The 18,506-nt window shown below is 50.5% G+C and overlaps 6 protein-coding genes across 6 annotated transcripts; 3 read left to right on the top strand and 3 right to left on the bottom strand.

Annotated features, from left to right (window-relative positions):
- Positions 1 to 79: 79 nt before the first annotated feature.
- SETTUDRAFT_20704 (uncharacterized protein) lies at positions 80 to 450 on the bottom strand (the record flags this gene model as incomplete). Its single annotated transcript, XM_008028730.1, has 3 exons — positions 80 to 96; positions 149 to 290; positions 352 to 450. The coding sequence occupies 3 exons, from the start codon at positions 448 to 450 to the stop codon at positions 80 to 82; spliced, it is 258 nt and encodes an 85-aa protein (XP_008026921.1).
- Positions 451 to 2,602: 2,152 nt separating this feature from the next.
- On the top strand, positions 2,603 to 3,009 carry SETTUDRAFT_32413 (uncharacterized protein; the record flags this gene model as incomplete). The annotated part of the gene is made up of 2 exons (XM_008028837.1): positions 2,603 to 2,810; positions 2,897 to 3,009. 2 exons carry the CDS (start codon positions 2,603 to 2,605, stop codon positions 3,007 to 3,009), a joined length of 321 nt encoding a protein of 106 aa, XP_008027028.1.
- A 472-nt stretch (positions 3,010 to 3,481) lies between these two features.
- On the bottom strand, positions 3,482 to 3,706 carry SETTUDRAFT_90279 (uncharacterized protein; the record flags this gene model as incomplete). The annotated part of the gene is made up of 2 exons (XM_008029456.1): positions 3,482 to 3,523; positions 3,575 to 3,706. The coding sequence occupies 2 exons, from the start codon at positions 3,704 to 3,706 to the stop codon at positions 3,482 to 3,484; spliced, it is 174 nt and encodes a 57-aa protein (XP_008027647.1).
- A 4,411-nt stretch (positions 3,707 to 8,117) lies between these two features.
- On the top strand, positions 8,118 to 8,920 carry SETTUDRAFT_91569 (glycoside hydrolase family 11 protein; the record flags this gene model as incomplete). The annotated part of the gene is made up of 3 exons (XM_008029455.1): positions 8,118 to 8,407; positions 8,463 to 8,702; positions 8,755 to 8,920. The coding sequence occupies 3 exons, from the start codon at positions 8,118 to 8,120 to the stop codon at positions 8,918 to 8,920; spliced, it is 696 nt and encodes a 231-aa protein (XP_008027646.1).
- Positions 8,921 to 9,884: 964 nt separating this feature from the next.
- On the bottom strand, positions 9,885 to 11,648 carry SETTUDRAFT_32411 (uncharacterized protein; the record flags this gene model as incomplete). Its single annotated transcript, XM_008028836.1, has 1 exon — positions 9,885 to 11,648. The coding sequence occupies one exon, from the start codon at positions 11,646 to 11,648 to the stop codon at positions 9,885 to 9,887; it is 1,764 nt and encodes a 587-aa protein (XP_008027027.1).
- Positions 11,649 to 13,676: 2,028 nt separating this feature from the next.
- SETTUDRAFT_90053 (glycoside hydrolase family 18 protein) lies at positions 13,677 to 17,982 on the top strand (the record flags this gene model as incomplete). Its single annotated transcript, XM_008029454.1, has 6 exons — positions 13,677 to 13,859; positions 13,912 to 14,866; positions 14,933 to 15,179; positions 15,468 to 16,424; positions 16,470 to 17,375; positions 17,415 to 17,982. The coding sequence occupies 6 exons, from the start codon at positions 13,677 to 13,679 to the stop codon at positions 17,980 to 17,982; spliced, it is 3,816 nt and encodes a 1,271-aa protein (XP_008027645.1).
- Between the last annotated feature and the right edge of the window lie 524 nt (positions 17,983 to 18,506).

Below are 18,506 nucleotides of genomic sequence, written 5' to 3'. Positions count from 1 at the left end.
TTCTTCTCCCTACTGCGCGCTAGCGCCTTAGCTGCAGGTGTTAAAAGTGCTGTTAGTCGATTCCTCGTGGTCGGTTCTCCTAGATAGCGTGCTTTTCTAGCGGTTTCCAGAAAACTCGAAGTTGTTGTGATGTCTGCCAATTTCGTACCCGGCGTGAAAATTGGTGAATCGTCGGCTTCCTTTTGCATGACGTGGATGATTTTGCCACCGGATTTGCGGTATTTGGCAAGTTGCTCGGCAATGACTTTTCTGCTCGAGGCTGCATTGGTTACCTTGAGTTTACCTTCGGCCTTGTGTTGTCAGCTTTACTTTCTGGGTAGACTGTGGAGAAATGACTATTGTAGAACATACGTATTCGTTTTGCGCGTCGATGATGACGAGGGCAGAGTCGCTAGTGGAAGCAGAATGGGGCGGTATGCCGAGGATGTCACGGAAAGATTGAGGCGCCATGTCGAATGCTTCTTGTTGTAATTTTCGTTTCCTATCTTGTTTACTACTTCAGTAGTGCGAAAGGAAGATGGTGTCTCTTGGTAGACCGGTCACCTCAATTCTTGAGTAAGCTGGGTTTGGGAAGCGGTACGGTTGCAGCACTGGCGCAGCAAGCAAGCGAAGTGATAGGAAGCCACTGATATATATCATGAAGATGATTGACGACATGAATATCTATGTGGTGCAGGCATATACCCCGCTTCCGAGTGGGGTACCTGCATGACGCGATCTTGAGGCTCTGATCCAATGGCGCCTGCACGCCCACCCGCCACCCTGCGTCACTGCTTCCAATGTCATCTTCTGCACGGCAGCTCATTCCCATATTTTCGAGATATTACTCAGGAAATATCCTACTAGACGATGGCAATGGAGGATGCATGAACGGGTCAGGAGAGTAGGCTATCGCCAGCTTTTTAACTCTTTTACATGAAGCCTTTTCTGGGGCGTGGAGCAACATGTGCTGTTCCATCATGGGGGACTCGCATGTCGAGAGATGAGCCGCTTGCAGCATCCGACGGTTAGCCTGGGAGATTTTCACCAACACCTGACCCCACCATGATCCCAACTACCATCATAAGAAAAGCTTTCGCAAGGATAGCAATCGTGACGTTCATGAAGCTTATATCCTGGTAAACAATGACATAGTTCACGCACCCCCTCATCAGAAAAAGGCAAATCACATGACACTCAAACTGGCGACTAATCTGCCTAAGGTTTTTAGCATCGTCCAAAAGTGGTGTACTCGGTAATTTTCACATTGGGTTATTTCTTTCACATACGACCATAGGCTCTAGAAATCAATATCTCTCGTTCGCTCGGTAATATTTAAGCTGGAGACCGGCGGATTAGTAGTCAGGTGGGTGACCACTGGCGAATCCCCGCTGTTGTATGTTTTTTTCTTTTTTTCTCTTTCCGGGCTTCATTTTTTGAGGTGCGGGCGGAGCTAGCACGATGTCAATGAGGCGGGTTTTAACATGTTGCGTGGATATTGCTAGCACATGGCGGATATGAAAACTACGCACTTATTCCTTAACTCTATCGTGAGTAAATTATTACAGCTGTGCTCGTTAGAGCTTGTCGCAAACATTCTTGACTGCGCAACACACGACAAAGATGCACTTCACTCTACTTAGTGTTACCCTGACATGCTACGCTTACGTGAGATGGGGCATGCCAAGCACCGCTAAGTGGTTGAGGACGGTGCTTGCCCGCCTAATTCTTCGTTCAGTCGGTCAACCCCAGCAGGACTGCGGAGCTGATGGTTTTGATTATTCACACCATGCCCGGGCGGTGCGCTTGAACGACAGTAAGCCGCTGCTGCCCCATGTCGCTAGTCCCTCCCAGGCTGTGTGCCATACCGAATGCAAACACGACCCTGAGGCTGAAGACTCTATACACACAAGCGCCGGCCCAAGCACCCAAGTGACGGGTGAAACCAGCGCACACAAACATGGGTAACATGTATCAGCTGGTGGCTGTGCTACAACAGACTCGCCAAGCTACCTGACTTGACCATGCACGCGCATTCCTTCGAGCAAGTGCCCGTTGGACGATCCACTTGATCGAATCACTCGCACTAGACTCGAGTCGACTACTGCGATATGTCTTGTCTCACATATGGCTCAGAATACTCAGCTCAAGCTCACATGCATACGGCGGTCAATAGTCACGGTCGTTACCCGACCTCTTGGTCGAAAATGCAGTCCCGCGCTTCTCTCCCCGCGTGCCTCAGCCTTCACCATTGCGACTGCTGGGCTTGGCCACATTGCTCGAATTACCCACTGCCAAGGCATCAGGTCATTTCTATATGGGGAAAGTCACTATGGTACCACCAGTGGAGAACCCACAGCCGACGTCCAGATTGTTACTGAACCGTACCTCACCGCTAGTGAAGATGCCCGTTTGCCAACGATCCCGCTCAGCCTCATACAATGCTGCGCCGAAAGATCGTTCCAAGTACGGTGAGGTAAGAAGCTCAAGAGAGAACAAGTGGGTGGGGTAATGGACTTAGGGAGTGTTGTTATAAGGGTCGTTGTTGCCCTTCATTTCACATCATCACAACCACCAAACACCTACAGCTCTACCAGCACCCAAAACGAAAACCATCTTCATCATGCGTTCCACTTCCGTCATTGCCTTCCTGGCTACTTCTCTCCTTGCTTCTACCGGTGCTGCAGTCACCGAGAACCCAGCAATTGCCTTTGGAACATTCACCGACAGGTGCAGCAGTGGCCAGCGCGACTTCCAAAATCCCGACGACGGCTGCCACGGGCTTCCTGGAAAAGGCATGAAAGTCTGGTGGCTTGCAGAGACCTGCCGCGGTAAGTAATCTTCTTTCTTATAGCTGTCGAGACCTTGATAGCTGCTTTTGCATCAGGGTAGTTGTAAACTGACTGGTGCAACATAGCCTTCATTTACAAGGACTACAACTGCACTCCTGCAGCTGGTGAGCTACAGGTAGCCAAAGGAACATGCTACGATACCACCAGATACTACAGCATTAAAGTATTTTGTCACTAGAATGCAACAAGGGATCTGTAAAATCTGGGCGGTAAACGATGCATCATCGCTTCCGGATCATTCAGTCTTCAAAGCTTGGGGTAGATTTTGCATTGATTGTTGTTTTTTTTTTAGAAATTTTGGAGGATGGGAATTGAGGGGCAAGAGCGGAGGAAGTCATTTTTTACCTGGAGGTTCTTGTTGCTACACTCTTTTGATCAATACCAGCAATTTTCGGCTTTATAATGAACTTCAGCACTGCAAGATGAGAAATGGGAGCAGAACGGCAAATATTTCAGTTTAATTGGATGACTGCAATACTGTTGAAGATGGTCATTACGCCACTAGCTATCGTACATTCTTCGTGCCAGCGTGCTATATACTGTCCGAACAATCTTGATAAAAAAAAACCTGTTCGAAAGAGAGAGTTTCGAGTCACTATATAGATTTTAGCCACGATACCCAAGACTGTAATAGAGTCATGACTTACTGATTAAAGATATGTCCTGCCTCCAGGCGCCTGCTCCCTAATCTCCTTCAATTGCCTGCCGTGCTCCTGGATGGCCTTTCGGCTCGTCTTCTGTACCTCTCCCTGACGGAGTGCATACGAATACCAGGTCTTAAAGCATTCTTTTTGATTGGCTGTTGGGTAGCGCACTCCCTTTGCACGATGGGCTTGAAGGACCGCATTTTCGAGGGAGCGGGTGACGGCGGGCATTGTGATGATGTGGATGTGGATGTAGGTGAGGGCTGGTGGTGGTTGTGAGATAATAGAATGATATTAGGAATGGCGAGATTGGCAGGGAGGAGGTTTGAGGGAGCACAGAGTTCTGGTACGGATGTGGAATGCGGATCCGCTGTGAAAGGCTACAATCACGTGATTATACTTTTTTGTTGTGGGAAAGTCGCAACCGCTTTGATACAACAACTGCTACTATGTAAGGCTTGTGCGGTGCGGAAGTGGGATTTATCTGTAAATCTCGGGACAAAGGGAAGAGCTGGAGGGGGGGGGGAGGCTTATAAAGCTCGCTGACCGTCTGTTGGTGCTTGCGTCGGCTCTCCGCGTCGTCTCCGCATTTTGTGCAACGCCAGCTGCGCGCATCCGCACAAAGCAGCCATTCTCGTGGCTGCGATCAAGCATGGCTGTTTTAGTATCATATCTCAACGTTGTGTGTGGCGGATCCCGGCCATAATTCGGTCCATTTGGGCCAGAGAGACACGGTGCAGATCGCGAAAAGGGGTGATCAGAATTACTCCGAGTCCGAGTCTGTGACGAGAGCCAACGGGATGCCGTCCCGGGGCTTTGATAGAGTTGTACGGTCGACCTATGTGCTTGGCATGCCACATGGCTTCTCGTATGATTTTGAGTCATGACTGGTTAACGCCGGGAAGAGACGGAATGGAGCGTCTGGCCACATGCAGTGTCGATGATATTAACGTGTAGATCAGCATCGCTTATCTTCATCAAGACGTCGGATGGGGGATGTGCGTAGACGGGATGCACCGAAACGCGGGGTAGAAAGTGGGCCGAAGATCATTGCACCGACGTGTAGTGCTAGGTTTGACCACTCCAAGATGAATCGTGATCCTGCCACACGACGTGCATATTGTTGAGTAGGCACATTTTCTCTGCAAAGATAATGTGCAATGCATAGGGAGATCGGTACATTAAGTGGACTGTCATATATCAGGGTATAGACGCGGTGTTTGGTCTCTCAGTGTTGAAAGGGGGCTTACCCAACACTTCCTTTCGCTGGGGTGGCTAGATCCCTAGTCTGCTTCGTAAGCCGACCCCAGTTGGTTGGGGCCAACCATAGGTCGATTGACGTAACCGCCAGGCTAACAAAACTCGTCTTCTGTGAAATGGAGTGAGACTGAAAGTGCCACATTCTGCAAGTTCATCGTTCCCAGGTGAGTAGCAAACGTTCCATTTCGTGCTGAACAGTTGCATCATAGCAGAGAAGATGTGAGTGTCTTCAAACCGAAGCAGGATGACACAGTGTGGAGGCATTGCTGTGGGGTTTGGTCCGGACATCCGGCATGTATGACAGCTCCTAACCAATCGTCAGCGTCCAACATAATGGCGTACGTGAGTCCTGGTCTGGACTATGTACGAGTCATGGCCAGTCAAGTATTGTATTCGCCAACACCAAGACTCAAGATAGTAGTACGAACAGATACACTGGAATGAGTCGAGTTTTGAACATTTCCAACTCTTTCGCCACTTTCCTGCATATATTGCTTATTCTTGTGCGTTGAGCATGACCCGGGATGACCCGAGTTGTAAAGACAGCATGTGAATGTATCCTGCCTATGATCCGTACACCCGAAAATCTATCTCAACGTCGTTAGATTTCGCTTTGAGAAACCCGAAAGTAGATGACCGGTGACTTTATTGCTCTGCAGCCTTTTTCAATTTAAACAGTGTTCATCTTCAGCTTCAGGCTCGAGGTCCAGCTACTCAAGTTCCTGGTATTTCAAGTGGAGGAGAGGCCCACTTCGTGTAGTCTTTACTGCGATCCGTAGTGATATCATCCCTGTTAATGTCTTTGATCTTTGCAGTAGTCGCATAATCAGTGTAAGCTAAACACGTGGCAATGCCTATATAAGCTAGCGTGGCTTTGAAGGATAGCATGGATCTGTTGTGAAACAGGAAATGCCACGATTAGGCACTCATAGCTGTACAACATGACATAGATGTGTAGTGCGAGAATACAAAGCCATATGCATACATGATTAGGAATGTCAGTCATGACTGGGCCATGGTCTTGATGAGCTGGGCAAAGAACATAGAACTCACTGTACCCCACCGGATCAAGCTACCATCAAGCAACCCCAAAGCCTCGTGTAACTTTCTCGTATGGCGATGATAATGGCTTGAACAGAGGGTGAGATATGTTTCTGTAGAGCGAGGGCGACGAAAGTCTGCCAGGAGAGATCGTTTCAATCAGTCCAGACCGAGCATACACAGGAAGGCAAATATTGCATCTATGCCTGTTACCAACATTGTGATCTTACAGCGCAGTCATGCTATTTGACAGCCTTGAGACTTGGTCTCCATTGAACTGACCAGGCATCATAGCTCCTCACTGATGTATAACTGTGTAGTATATCCTTCTCGTGTTTTTGAACCGAGTTTTCCAAAGGCAGTCATGTTCTCAACTTTCTGATGCCTCGTACGGTTCTCGACTCGATGAAATAGCAGTGTGGCGCGTAACGAGGGCAACCGGATGTCAGGGCGCATCGTGAAAGAAGAGAACTGTATCGCAAATGATCAAGGGGCCTAGAATGGCTCTCCTAAGGCTTTTACCGAGGACGGTACTTACGGGTCCCCTTGAAAGATGAAATTTTCATGACTGCTTGAAGGATTTCGCCACCATTCCTCTTATCCATAGCAGATAACAAGAAGAGAATTGTGCCTGCTTTGGTGAGATGTCTAGAGAAAGAACTTGGTAAAAGCAGCAGAGACCTACATGAATGCAGTCTTGTACTGAAGGCTGCCAAAAAGAAGGAGAAGCAGTTCTGTAGTCAGCGACAGAGGAGCAGGCCAGCCAGACACTGAAGCCAAGGATTGCGTTAGAACCCTATGATCGGTCGTGCTAACCTCGCCACCCCTGAATTAAGCAATACTACCATCATCAATATCGAGCCAGTTCCGATAGAAATGACAGAAGCCCAAGTAATTGGCCGGTGCTGAATTCGTGTGCGGGAGATATATAGACACCAAACTATTTTGGAGTAGCGTTTGGTCCCCAACGATCAGTTTCCATTATCTATTTTTCCCCTTTTTTAATTTGGGAGTTTTGCCTGCAGAACTAGGTGGCTCCACCACGGGATGACTCCGTGTGTTGATTTCTCGTACAACTCGAAATGTCGTGCCGCATATCCAGAAGATATAGCAATGTCGCAACGCGCTTGCACGCCATCCCATCCCAAAAATAGCACCAGTGCGATCTCCAAGACCGCCGGTCCGATCTTTGAATATGCGTACTGAGACTAGAGTCTCATGTCGCACCAGTGAAAAGGATCGAGTTGCCACCGTATGGTGTCTTCGTATGTCGAATGCTGCATAGGATAATTTCTCAACCCACATAACATTTCCCTACGTGTGATATGTTTGGTCTTGGCGTTACACTGGATTGCAGTAGTCTGGTGAATACCTGCTATCGCTTCCTCCCCATACTGTTTAGTGTACATGTCCCTCGAGCAACCTTCCCAAACAAGTCGGACATCCGGATATCGAGTTGAAGGATTGGCAAGATGTTCGGAACCACGTCATAAATATGAGCAATACACAGTTTTCGATTGCCATGCGACTTGATGCCTTATCGGCATATTCTCGAATACACGCGTCTCGTTCAATTTCGTGGTTTGTTCCAGAACTTCTCTCCGCCGGCTTACCCACATCGAGACCCTCGCCTGCACTCCAAGCATTAGATCCGCTCATGATTTCCACCGCGCTTGGCGTGCAGTCCTGCTTCCGGTAGAAATGCCGGCTACTGCATAGCTTGGCAGGACCTGTTCATCCGGTGGTAAAGTGAGAAGTTGCCGAGGGTTTCCGCTATGAGCGCGCGAAGCTTCCTCACGTGCATTACAACACTTGGCATATCCATCGCCTATGCGTGCTTAGTACGAGGGATGTTCCTCCTGGGCCGTGATACAGCCCGCGGAATGTGGGGTAAATCGCCTGTATACATGTGGCGTTTTCTCGTATATTAACATCCTCTGAACCGGGTTGAAACAGCGCGTAAAGACCGGGTACAGCAACGCTTTTTTGATTACACTGTGCAGATTTGAGCAAGGGCTACGGATCTTGGTGGTCATCGTATCTTTGCCATGGTTTCCGAAGCTGGAAACCAATCCGTGCATTTGCCGCATGTGCCTTGACTTGGTCACTTTGGTCAATGCTTAGGGCGAGTATCTCGAAATGAGAGGCTCCAACCAGCCATCAACCTGTACACCAAGACGGATAGAGGCAACAGGCGAGGTGAGACCTCATGACACCCTCAGCAGGAGTTCATCCTGTGATTCAGGCTCATCTAGCACTCGGCGTAGACATATAAGTTGATCGCTACACGCAGTCAGTAGCCTCACTGCATCCAGTACAGATCAGCAACACTAACTGCACAATGGTTTCTTTCAAGTCTCTTCTCCTTGCCGCTGTGGCTACCACCAGCGTCTTCGCTGCTCCCTTTGACTTTCTCGCTGAGCGCGACGATGGCAACGCCACTGCTCTTCTCGAGAAGCGCCAGTCTACCCCCAGCTCTGAGGGATACCACAACGGTTACTTCTACTCCTGGTGGACCGACGGCGGCGGCTCTGCCCAGTACACCATGGGTGAGGGAAGCAAGTACTCTGTGACTTGGAGAAACACCGGTAACTTTGTTGGAGGCAAGGGATGGAACCCTGGAAACGGACGGTAGGATGCAAAGCTTGTGGGCGTAGTTAAGGTATTGACTGACATGTCCCCGCAGTACCATCAACTATGGTGGATCCTTCAACCCTCAGGGCAACGGCTACCTCGCCGTGTACGGATGGACCCGCAACCCGCTCGTCGAATACTACGTGATTGAATCCTACGGCACATACAACCCCAGCAGTGGAGCCCAGCGCAAGGGAAGCTTCCAGACTGACGGTGGTACTTACGACATTGCCACCTCTACACGTTACAACCAGCCCTCCATTGACGGTACAAGGACCTTTCAGCAGTACTGGTAAGTGATTGTGGAACTGATTAAACTGAAATGTAAATGCTGACAATGACAGGTCTGTCCGTACCCAGAAGCGTGTTGGTGGAAGCGTGAACATGCAGAACCACTTCAACGCCTGGTCCCGCTACGGCATGAACCTCGGTACGCACTACTACCAGATTGTCGCCACTGAGGGTTACCAGTCTTCTGGAAACTCTGAGATTTATGTGCAGACCATGTAAAGGCATGCAGTGAGCAATCAGACAACTGTGCTCGTATATTCGCTCGAAGGTGACAGTGAGTGGTTAGAAGGCAGTGTCGGAATTTGTATATACATTTACTTCTAAATGTCCTGATCAACTTCTTTCTGTGCGCTTATTTTCGTCCGCAATCATGCAGTGTGTCATCTCCGCACATCTGTAAGCTGTCAGTCGCTTCCGCCATGTAACACGCTCCACCTCGCAACAGTTCGGCGGATGTGCCAAGCAATGCACGATGCTGCCAAGAAACGGGGCATTGTGGGTCGTGATTAGGGAATCGGAAATAACTTACCACAATTTTTCAGGCCGTATGGCGAAGACTAAAGGCGGTGAGACTCATCATCCAGAGTTGGAAGGCCTCCGAATGAAGAGCGACCTGACATGGTCAAGCCGTCGGCAAACATTGCGGGAAACTATATTCTTGTACTAGCTGTACTTCCCTGTGGTTCAATCGCTCAATACAGCATCGAGATTGGTGGAGACGCCTCTAGATCCGCAGTCTTATCAATCCCAGGAGTGAGTTCGGACGACAACTCACCGAGTCGCGTAAATGGGGCAAGCTCCTAAATTACCGAATGCTAGATTTAGGGGGTATTTGGGGGGCGACATAAAGGTGTTTATACTATCTAGTGGGGTCCTGTAAATACCTGCATGCTTTGAGGTGTACGGTCAAAAGGGTGAGATGTGACAATAGGAAGTCGGGCGCACTTACCCGCAGGCGCTTTACCCCAATAGGCACGCTAGAGCATCAATCTTACCCGGGTGTTCATGATATGCTGCTGAGCAGGCACCTTTGAGGATTGTACAGACAATTTCATATTCTATTGACTCGAAATACGTGTAGGAAGGTTTCCCAATGCAATATATGCAATGCGATCGATGATCGATGAGCTTTTCTCATATACCTTGCAGCATGCTGTTTACCGTCTATTCGTGCCATACAATTCTACATTTTGTTGAAAACGTTTGTTCCGGTCATGTACTCCTCTGTATCCTCCCTTATTCTGCTCTCAACCTCCATTTTATAGCTGTCTTCCGTAACAATCAACTCATCTGTCAAACCTTCGAGTAGCACGCTACTGTGCGCCTCAGCTTCGGCCATGAGATCGAAGCTCTCTCCAGAGTCGCTACCAGCTTTCTCAAAGACATCAAGGCCACCGTCAAACCAGCGCGCCTGCTCACCGATCCAATCCACGCCACCGGTACGGCGACTTCGGCGCACGACTTCCTTTTCTTCGAGAGGTAGCAGAGGAAGGTCGGTCTTAGGAGGGAGAATAGTGCGGCGGTGCCAGGCACCGAGAAACATGCCTTCAGGGTCGACCTCAGTGCGGACACGGTTGTACTCATCAAGATCGTTGCCGTATACCGAAGAGAGATAGCTGTGGTCTACAGACTGAAAGTTCTTTGCCCAGTGGGGTCGTCCGTTGTACTCCTTCATCAGGTGCTCAAAGGCTTCATAGTAGCGCTCGCGGCAAGGCGGATCTTGGCCATAGGGTCGGTAAAGCGTGGCATTAAGATATAGGGCGGGCGTGTTCGAATAAGAAGTATCAAGATACGGACGCGGTTCCCGGTTGACAGTATTTGTGATGCGGACTTCGATAGGCGAGTGAACGTAGAGACCTTTAGTGCTAAACGGGAGGCCAGAAGATTGTTCGTCCCCATGAAGCCAGTTTGTGAGGCGAGTCAAAACCTCGGGGCCTTTGTCAAGAGGGACACTCCATTCGTTCACATATTGAGAGTAGAGGCAGTTCATGAGGAGTTCAGTACGTTGTTCGCCGACCCCGGAGATGACAGCTCCGTCCTTGAAACCGTATTGCATGCCAAAGACGAACCATTCGACCCAAGGCAAGAAGCGCGGAACATATTGTGATATCCAGAGCAAGATGTGGTAGGTGTGGTAGCCGACACTGCCACCATACCAATTGTACTCCGGTTGCCGATGCGCCTTGGTGGTCTTGTCTGCGCGCCACACTACCGCACGCTTCATGTATGGAAGCCACCATACCCTGACAAACTCGTTGGAAGTCCATAGTCCGTTGTTCCAATCGGCTAGTACATCTTCGATTGGCTGAATGGTCTGTATCCACTCCACGCTGTTTGCCTCAACCATTTGGAATTCAATCTCTACGATGATACCTAATGCACCCAGTGATACCAATGCCGCGCGGAAGAGATCGGGAGACTGCTGCGGGGAGCATCGAACTGCCTGACCATTCGCTAATACCATCCGCAAGCTTTGGACGCGGTCGGAGAGGAGACCGTGGTTGTACGAGCTGCCGTGCGTCGCTGTACCAATCGCTCCAGCTAGAGATTGATCGTCAATGGACCCCAAGTTTGGCATTGTCAGACCGTAGGACTTGGCCTGAAGGTTCAAGCTATGCATGCGTATTCCAGCCTGCACTGTCATTGTCTTGCGCTCCTTGTTCACATCCAACACGCGCTTGAAATCGTCGAGGTTGACCATCCATGACGAGGTGCATGTCAAGTCCGAGGGCGAATGTCCACATCCTACAGTGACGACTCGTCTCCGCATGCGACGCGCAAGATTGACCACTTTCTGGACCTCTTCGAGGCTCCGTGGGCGGATATAGAGCTCCGGTCGCGAGTGGAATGTTCGGGCCCATGTGTGGTGAACATGCGAGGGGGATGCGCGGAAAGAGACACCGGGATCGGTACGGTCGAGCTCTATGGAGAGGCGTGGTGGCAACATGGCGCCCGGTACATCACCATAAAAAGGCGACTGCGCCATCCTCGTGGTGCTGAGGGCGTGATATTCATGGAACGCGATGCTGGCGTACGACGAGGAAAGTCGTGATCGAATGACTCCAAATGACGTTAGTGCGACCCCGCCATGCAGGGACGTGCGCACACGCCATCTGGGTAAAAGTATATCCAGATATTGCATTGCGCAAGCACCTGGGAGGTGCATGCAGCCGTCATCATTACTTGTGCATGTCTCTGGGCAACTAAAAGGTTTGGAATACTGGTTCTATAGTGTTGAGCTGTTTTACTATCGAGAGCGGAACGCCGTTGTAGAGATTGGTATGTCTCGACTGCTTTGTGCACAAAGTTGTGAAATAAAAGGCACCTTTTGGAATATGACACTGTTTGTATGTCTTGAGACTGGATAGAATCTAACTGTTGTTGTCTTTGTTAGTATCGAAACAAATGCATCTACGCAGATCTTTGTGATTTGGGCTTTCGCAATCTGAACCGCTAAGCACCTTGAACAACTCCGTTTACGATTAGATCATTGACAAGTACCCCTAATGAGACTCCCCTTTAGACCTGCTCGATGGGTATGCGAAGACTGAAGTTCATGGGTAGAGCTCAGGTAGCTGCAGTGGGCGGCGGAAATAAGAACTGCACCATCATAACGTTTTCTCGGAAGGCACAGTGTGATTGTCACGCATGGACCGCCAGGAGATGTATATCCATAGCTCGAGTGCTGTTCAATGGAGAGGGGAGGGAATTCTGGAATCTAGCGTACTTACCTTAAGCGCGTCACGGATAGTAGGGCCACTGCCATGTCAGTCCGACCTCAGTGTCGTCTTATCGAAATTCCTTCGCTAGCACACCGTAAAATGTACAACGCTATGCACATACGCTTGACTTGAAAAAATGCGCGGCAAATTTCCAGTCTTCCCAATGAGAGAGAGTTCGATTTCTTCAGGAGATGATGGAGTCGGTGTTGAACTCGACCTCGCATTATGTACACACGTCAACTCTGCATTCCCACCTCAACCCTCTCGATGAACTTCCAGTATCTTCTCAAGTTATGTACACAGAAAAGGTGGACTGCATCTCCTCATTCTGTATCGATCCCTGATACTCTAGGTAGGAGGCTACTCATCCAGACTCGAACCCCCGTTCTGATAAGAGAGTTTAGCATATGGAAACACACTAACTCGGGGATGCTATAGTAATGTCGCTGCTTTCACGCATCGTCCGTGCGCACTCACCCTTCTTCTCTCGCGCTTTCCGCATTCGCAGACTTCACTATCACTCACTAGCGCCACTTCCAATCACTTGCCCACCGATATATCGCCCCTCTCCCCCGCCCTCTCAGTTTTTGTCCACAACTCCTCTCAACTCATTCCCCAACAACCTCATCTCACCCTTCTGCCCCCATCATCTACTTGTCAACAAAACACCACGAAGCATCAGGGTTCTTTCCCGATGCGCTTACTGATACTTGCCCTTTTCGGGCTGCTGGCTGCTTGTTTCGCAGCTAGCTCCAACCCCATTGGCGTCCCACCTACCCTCGAGCTCACCGAGGGTTATATTCGAGTGCAAACCGATAGAGACTTCGATCTTTCTGTCAAGGGCGACATCGAGTTCCAGTGCAGCGCCTCTAGGCCCTGTATTGATGGCGCTTGCTGCAATAGCGATGGTATGTATCTATCGCAGTGGCCCCCCTTACAAAATGTGTTAATCGAACTTAGGCTATTGCGGATACCGTCCCGAGCATTGTTCTCCAGTATCACCAGCCAAGTGCGTTTCCAACTGTCAAGCAAAGGCGCCTTGCGGGAAGTTCAGTGATGACGGCCGAAATACCTGCCCACTGAACCTCTGCTGCTCACACTTCGGTTTCTGCGGTGCATCCGATATTTTTTGTCGTTCTCAGACTCAGTCAGGCGCTCCCACACCTTGTCAAAGCAACTGCGTCAAGTGGTCCGCTGCGACATGCGACAAGAACAGCGCAAGGCGTCGGGTCACCTACTTCCAAGCCTCGAACATGCGTCAGCGCGACTGTGATGAGATCTGGCCTGGCCGTCTCAACACCACCGGTTTCACACACATTGTTCTCAGCTTCGCTGTCTTTGATCCAAAGACTTTTGCTGTTGGTATGCAGGACCCGAAAGACGAAGAAACTTACAGGCAGTTTCTTCGGTTGTCCAACAGCGTTTCCAAAGGACTTGTAAGTACACTTTGATCGTGTCCATACAGTATCGGGACTGACTGAACCAAAGGCTATTGGTGGATGGAACATGTCGAACGAAGGACCGACGCGTACTGCTTGGTCCGACATGTCCAGTACCAAGTCCAACCGCAAGGCGTTCATCGACTCACTCAAGCAATTCCTCCAAAAGTGGAAGTTCTCTGCGATCGAACTTCATTGGCAGTGGCCTGGCACCACGAGCCGCGGCGGCAATCCAGCGGATACCCAGAACCAGGTCGACTTGGTCCACGAGCTTCGCGACAGCCTAGGGAAAGACTTCGGCATCTCTGTTGTTCTTCCGGCCCAATACGAGTATCTCAAGAGCATGGATCCCCTGAAGATGCAAGACGCTGTTGACTGGTTCACTGTTCTCACTTACGACCTTCATGGACCATGGGACGCCACTGTGAATGGTCTGGGACCCAAGATCAAGCCTCATACCGACTTGGCCGAGATTGACTCTGCTTTGGACCTTCTCCGGGCTGCTCAACTTGAGCCGTCCAAGATCAACATGGGTGTGGCCAATTACGGGCGCGGCTTCACAGTAGCCGATCAGAATTGCAAGTACTATGGCTGCAAATTTACTGGCCCAAGCATGGCTGGTAGCTGTACAAAGGAAGACGGTCTGCTCAGTGCGTGCGAGATTAGAAGGATCATCCGGGCAAAAGGTCTGACACCTCAGATCATCCCCGGAGGTGCTAGTGTCAAGGAAATTGCCTGGGAAAACCAGTGGATAGGATACGACGACGACGAGACTCTCGGAATGAAGTTGGAATTGGCCAACAAGCGATGCCTTGGGGGCACCTCTCTCTGGGCCATCGATTACAACCACTGCGATGGAGGGATTGGAGCACCACCACCACCTGGAAACTCTGTTGAACCAGGGCCCTTGCCTTCCGCTCCGATGAGGCCTACGCAGCCTATTCCTTCAAACGCTCCTTCATTCACGACCTCTGAACAGGGTTCAGCTATTCCACAACCACACAGTAGCTCAGTCAACTTGGGTCCTTCTTCCGATACCCGCCCTAGTTCGATGATGCCTGTTCCTCCAGAGGCCGCTTCGAGTGTCCCTTCCATGGCTCCTTCGGCTACTCCTTCGATCGCTCCTTCGAATGTCCCCTCGATTGCACCTCCAATCGTACCCCCGGTTGCACCTTCGATTGCTTCCTCGATTGCTCCATCATACACAAAGTCAGCCCAAGAGTCCAATTCTCCATCTTCCACGGTTTGGAGCAGTAACACAGGATCTCAGATCGGATCAAGCCATTCTGATACACCCTCTTCATGGAAAGGTTCGGCGTCGCCTACCCCTACTCCATCGAATAGCCAACCTTCATCTGAAGCAGGATCGACATTCATTGCACCAATCGGAACCGCATCTTCTACACGGAGTAGCTCGCTCATCCCATCATCGCAAATCTGGAGCAGTCAACAGCCTTCCATGGTTACTTCAAGTGGCTTTGCACCTTCTGGGTCAGCATCTTCGGCTGGTGCAAGTACTTCGGCTGCACCGGTATTCAATCCAACTCCTTCAGGAGTTTCAAGCCTGCCACTCCAGCCTTCCATTGCCCCATCTTCCGTCGCTAGTCACCCTATAGGTGTTACTTCATTGCCTGGTCCTGTGGTATCTGTTTCTTCAATTGCTGGCTCCTCAACTACGAGCTCTCCTGCAGGTTCTTCGTCGTCTTGGTCAAGTGGACAGAGCAGCTTTCAACCATCCTCCAGCAACTCACCTAGCTCGACTGGTGGTTTTCTCATTGCGCCTTCATTGGGGGCTTCTAGCAGACCAGGTGGCTCAGCAACACCCTCCAGCGACCAGGGCAGTTCAAATGTTGGCTCACCAAGTGCACCACTTTCGCGCCCATTGGACCTCCCGACAGGCCTCTTCAGCACAACCATCGTTCCTAGTTCCCTCCCATCCTCTGGGGCTTTCAGCGACCAGGCCAGCTCACAATTCGGATCCATTACTCAGGGAGTGTCTTTGACAGTCCCAGAAGTACCTTCTTCGTCAGCGCCCGGCGTAATCTGGCCACCTTTCAGCTTCTCTTCGTCACAAGCTCCCATCATGTCGTTCCCAGCTCCAGCCGTATCCTCACCAGCACCGGGTATATCTTTACCAGTGCCTGTTGTGTCTTGGTCAACGCCCGGGGTATCTTCCTCGCACGCTCCTTCGATATCGGTCTTTCCGGGTCCATGGGTATCTACATCAATGGCCGTCATATCTTTGCCGGCTCCAGGTACCTCTGTGGCATTTTCTTCGGGTCAAGCACCACCTCCCGTAACGCATAGCAGCTCAGCAGCAAAATCCTCCGATCGCGAAACCGTGAGCCCTAAGCCAACCTCAGTCCAAGGCAGCGGTACTCCGCCAATGGTCACTCCCATTCCTATCGCTACCTCCTCGAAAGCGTTGCCTACTATTATCGGCTGTCCTGACCAGTGCCGGGGTTTCGAGTGGTGCAAGATATTCTGTGAGGGTTGGAAGTTTCCTAGACCTGACTATGTCCAGCCTCCGCCCGAATGTCGACTTCCTGAGAATAGCCATTGGTGTCTGCCATGGTGGTGGGGTGCTCCGAAGAATAACGAGCATAGCGACGGCGATCCAGACTCACACTCCGATAGTGACCCAGAATGCAAGCCAAATGACTGCGTTTCCGAATGCGTCAAGTGGCGCCTTGTCACATTCTTGATAACAAAGCGGCCCATCTGTCCATGCGTTCCAAAGAAATGCGACAAAGACGGCGAAAGCGATAGCCCGAGCGACAGCGACCGTGACGACCCAAAGATCAAGCCCAAACCCACTTCACGTCCGAAGGAGAAAAAACCAGACTGCAAGCTTTTTGGGTGCGGCTGCGGATGGATGGGGATCGGATTTGGCCCTGGCTGTCCTGGGTTAGAGGTTGACCTCACGGTTCCTTGTGGTCTCTTCGGCTGCAATCCTTGCACATTCTTTGGATGCCCGGGCACACAGCCAGAGGGAATCGTAGGATACGGTGGATACTGTCCAGGAAAGGGGTGTGAACCTTGCCCACCAGAGCTTTGCTCTCGTCCAGGATGTACGCTTCCCGGCGGCTGCGGACCAAAGCCAGGACCTGCACCGACAAAACCGCCAAACCGCCCCGATCCTGAAGACTGTGATGACAGCAAGAGGACTATTGTTACTGAGCGCTTTGTATGGTGCACAGAAGGTTTCAATGTCTCGGCGCTTCCCTCCAGCTTACGAGGAACATCATCGACCATGATCTCTTCCCTTTGTGTGCCAATGATTGACGCCACGGTGACCGTTTGTGGCGGCGCAATGCCTGGCTTTGACACTACGACAACGATGACAGGAACCAATACTCTTACGTCTGATGCGCCAGCATGCACTCGGGCACCGCTCTCTCTCAATGATGACGAAGGCAACAACATCATCCGCGATCCTCTAAACACATCGACTACCTTTGCCAGCAACACGACGAGCAAGCACTCGACGAGCAAGCACTCGACAAGCATGAAGTCTACTAGCATGAGATCTACTAGCACGAAATCTACTAGCACGACATCCACTAGCAAACAATCGACCAAGACTTCTTTTGCACCACCTTCGCCAACTTTGGGCCATATGGACAAGAATGGATACTGGAAGGTCAACATTTCACAGCACATGGTGGCCGAGTACTCCGAGATCAAATGGGTGCTTATCGATCCAAACGGCCATCATGCTGGCGAACACCAGACCAAAGGCAATAACATGATGAACATGACCGACACTATCAAAACAATCAAACGTCCTGTCGAGCACCAGATGCCTTTCGAAATCGACCTCACTGTTTCCGACCCACGCGATGTCAGCAAATGCAGGGTCAGCTTCCTCATGAGCAAGAGCGTACCAGGCTGCGACTTTTTCCCAGGAGCGGGTTGCAAGCCGTACATGACAACCGAGACATTTATCGAAGACAAACCTTTTGCAGTTCAAGTGTGCGAGGACGAGTGCAAGAAGCAAGGCAAAAAGTCACCTTTGTTCTCAACAGACTTGTGGTGTCAAGACTTGAATGACGCCGACTGGGAGCCTGAAGGTGCCGGCTGGAAGCGTGACTTTCAGTGTGGATGGAAGGGCTTCTAATGAGAGGCAACTGCTAGTACTGAATGGGATTTCAATGTTTGTGAGTAGCTGTCAAGCTCTAGAAGTCTTGCAGCGTGGAATACGATAATCATCATGTACACAAGTGGACCCGAGACCATTTAGATAGTCGAAAAATTGATCCATCTCCTCATTTCCTTGATCATCATGCGTTTATTGCCACGCCTGAACCATCATTCCATGCTACATCTCAATCGCTTTCCCTTCTCTGCTTCTCATCACCTTTGGTATCCTTGCGATCGACGTAATCCGTGCCAGTCCCTGAATGGGTGTTACTGCCTATACTCGAGTGCGCCTTATTCGCTTCATACTCCTCCTGATTCTGCGCCGCCTTTTGCGACGTCCTTGCCGACTTCTCATAGCCAACGGTATCCTTTTTCTATGAAAGGTCTTCAATACGGTCTAAGAATCTTGAGCGACTAGGACCGCGCAAAGCGCATCATTGAGGTACAAGGACGTGGGGTTTCAACGTCAATATGACGACGCAGGCTTGTACTTCGAGGTTC

The sequence above is a fragment of the Exserohilum turcica genome, assembly GCF_000359705.1.
Source record: "Exserohilum turcica Et28A unplaced genomic scaffold SETTUscaffold_3, whole genome shotgun sequence".
NCBI lineage: Eukaryota > Fungi > Ascomycota > Dothideomycetes > Pleosporales > Pleosporaceae > Exserohilum > Exserohilum turcicum.
Note: the sequence above shows the minus strand (reverse complement) of the source record. Positions and strands in the feature narration are given on the sequence as shown.